The sequence below is a fragment of the Rhododendron vialii genome, chromosome 9a (genome assembly GCF_030253575.1).
Source record: "Rhododendron vialii isolate Sample 1 chromosome 9a, ASM3025357v1".
Classification (NCBI taxonomy): Eukaryota; Viridiplantae; Streptophyta; class Magnoliopsida; order Ericales; family Ericaceae; genus Rhododendron; species Rhododendron vialii.
In genome coordinates, this window is record NC_080565.1 from 21,760,036 (window position 1) to 21,761,905 (window position 1,870).

The 1,870-nt window shown below is 44.6% G+C and overlaps 1 protein-coding gene across 1 annotated transcript; it reads right to left on the reverse strand.

Annotated features, from left to right (window-relative positions):
* Window positions 1-252: 252 nt before the first annotated feature.
* Window positions 253-1,200, reverse strand: LOC131299694 (uncharacterized). Its single transcript, XM_058325273.1, has one exon. It carries the CDS (start codon window positions 1,198-1,200, stop codon window positions 253-255), a length of 948 nt encoding a protein of 315 aa, XP_058181256.1.
* Window positions 1,201-1,870: the final 670 nt, after the last annotated feature.

A 1,870-nucleotide genomic window follows, 5' to 3' on the forward strand; every position in this document is an offset into this window, starting at 1 on the left:
CTCTGGAAAGATGTCAGGAAAATCCTTCACTATAGGCAACTCCTCCAATTTTTGTGCAGATTGCTCCCCACTCGCCACATAAGCTAAGTAACCAAAACACCCATTTTTCAATAATCTACTTGCCTGAAGAGACAAAATAAAACTAAACGATGACACATCCCAATCCCCCTGCAAGCTAAACTTTGACTGACTTGGCATAGCAAAAACAACTCTCTTCTGATTGCAGTCTATAGTAGCATGGTATTTCGACAACTAATCCATCCCTAGGATAACATCAAAGTCATGCATCTCCAATGAAATTAAGTCTATGGGTAAGATCCTATCATCTATCTCCACATCACAAGACTTAGACACCTTATCCAATGTCACTGTTTTCCCTACCGGAGTAGTCACCACAACACATACTTCTAACGCCTCAACAACAATAGGTAATTCATACAAATATCTAGGAGCAGCAAAGGAATGGGTAGAACCAGAATCAAACAAAACTCGAGCTGGTACATTCGAAATAGAAAGAGTACCTTGCACCATAGATGGCACATCCTTAGCCTGCTGCTGAGTCAATGCATACACACGTCCCTCTGTCACATTTCTCTGTCCTTGACCCCCAATTTGAGCTTGCTGCCTATGATTTCCCTGATTATTAAACTGTCGCTGCTGATCATGCCCACCTCCACGCACTGGCTGCCTCTGACCTTGAGATATCTGATTCCTTCCATCACCCCGAGCTCTACAATGGGTGGAGGTATGACCAGGCTGCCCACAACTGAAACATACCCGCACTGATCCATCACAACGATAAAGTGCTGCGTGTGGCTTACCGCACTTGAAACATGGCCTCGATGCCTGTCCCAACCCTTCATTAGCCTGAGTTGCTGGACGTACATTTCTTGTAGTGAAACCACCTCCATTACCTTGTCCTGGCCTGAATCTCTTGGCATGATTCTCTGTACTCCTCTTTTCATCTGCTAAGTCAGTCTCTACTGTAAGTGTTCTAGTCACAAGTTTTGGTAGGGTCTTAGTGTTAAGCAAAGAAACCATTCCATGAATCTCGAGATGAAGTCCCCTCTGAAAATGCCACACCTTATTTGCTTCTTTCTCCACTAAACCCCCTGCAAACCTAGATAATTCATTGAATTTCAGCTGATATTCCCCTACTGACATATTTCCCTGCCTTAAATTCAAAAACTCCATCCGCATTTGATCTTTGATTGCTGGAGGAATGTACTTCTCCTCAAAGTCCTTCTTGAAATTGGACCACACTAATTCATCCTGCTTGTCTTTGTAATGCTGCTTTGCTGATCGTCACCAATGTTCAGCTCCCCCCTATAGCTTATATGCTGCAAAAGACACCTTTTGGGCTTTGGAACAACCTAACACATCAAAGATCTTTTCCATTTGCAATAGCCAAGCCTCAGCATCCGATGGCTTATCAGTCCCCATAAAAGGCGGTGGATTAGTCTTTAGAAATCTATCAAAAGTATTGCCTTTGTCCAATGTCAAAGTCCTTATAGCATTTGCTGGTGCCACTTGAGCCTGATGCCCTGCAAATATTCCCATAAAAGTCTGGAAGGCCTGAACAACAGCTACTGGGTCAACTGAACCTACAGGTGTACCAGTATTGGCAATAATTTCTGTGATAGGGTCAATTGGATCCTCAATGGGGTCAACTAGATCTTCATCATTTTTTGTTTCAACTACATTAGCATCAACTTCGGGCTCAACAACACCACCTCAGGCACGACCCGCTGAATTGGTGCTACCACGACCATGAGGTAAAGGAGCGGCTCGACCACGACCACGAGCTTCAGGAGTGGCCTATCCGCGACAACAAGCTTCAAGAGTGGCCTGTCCGCGACCACGAGCTGCA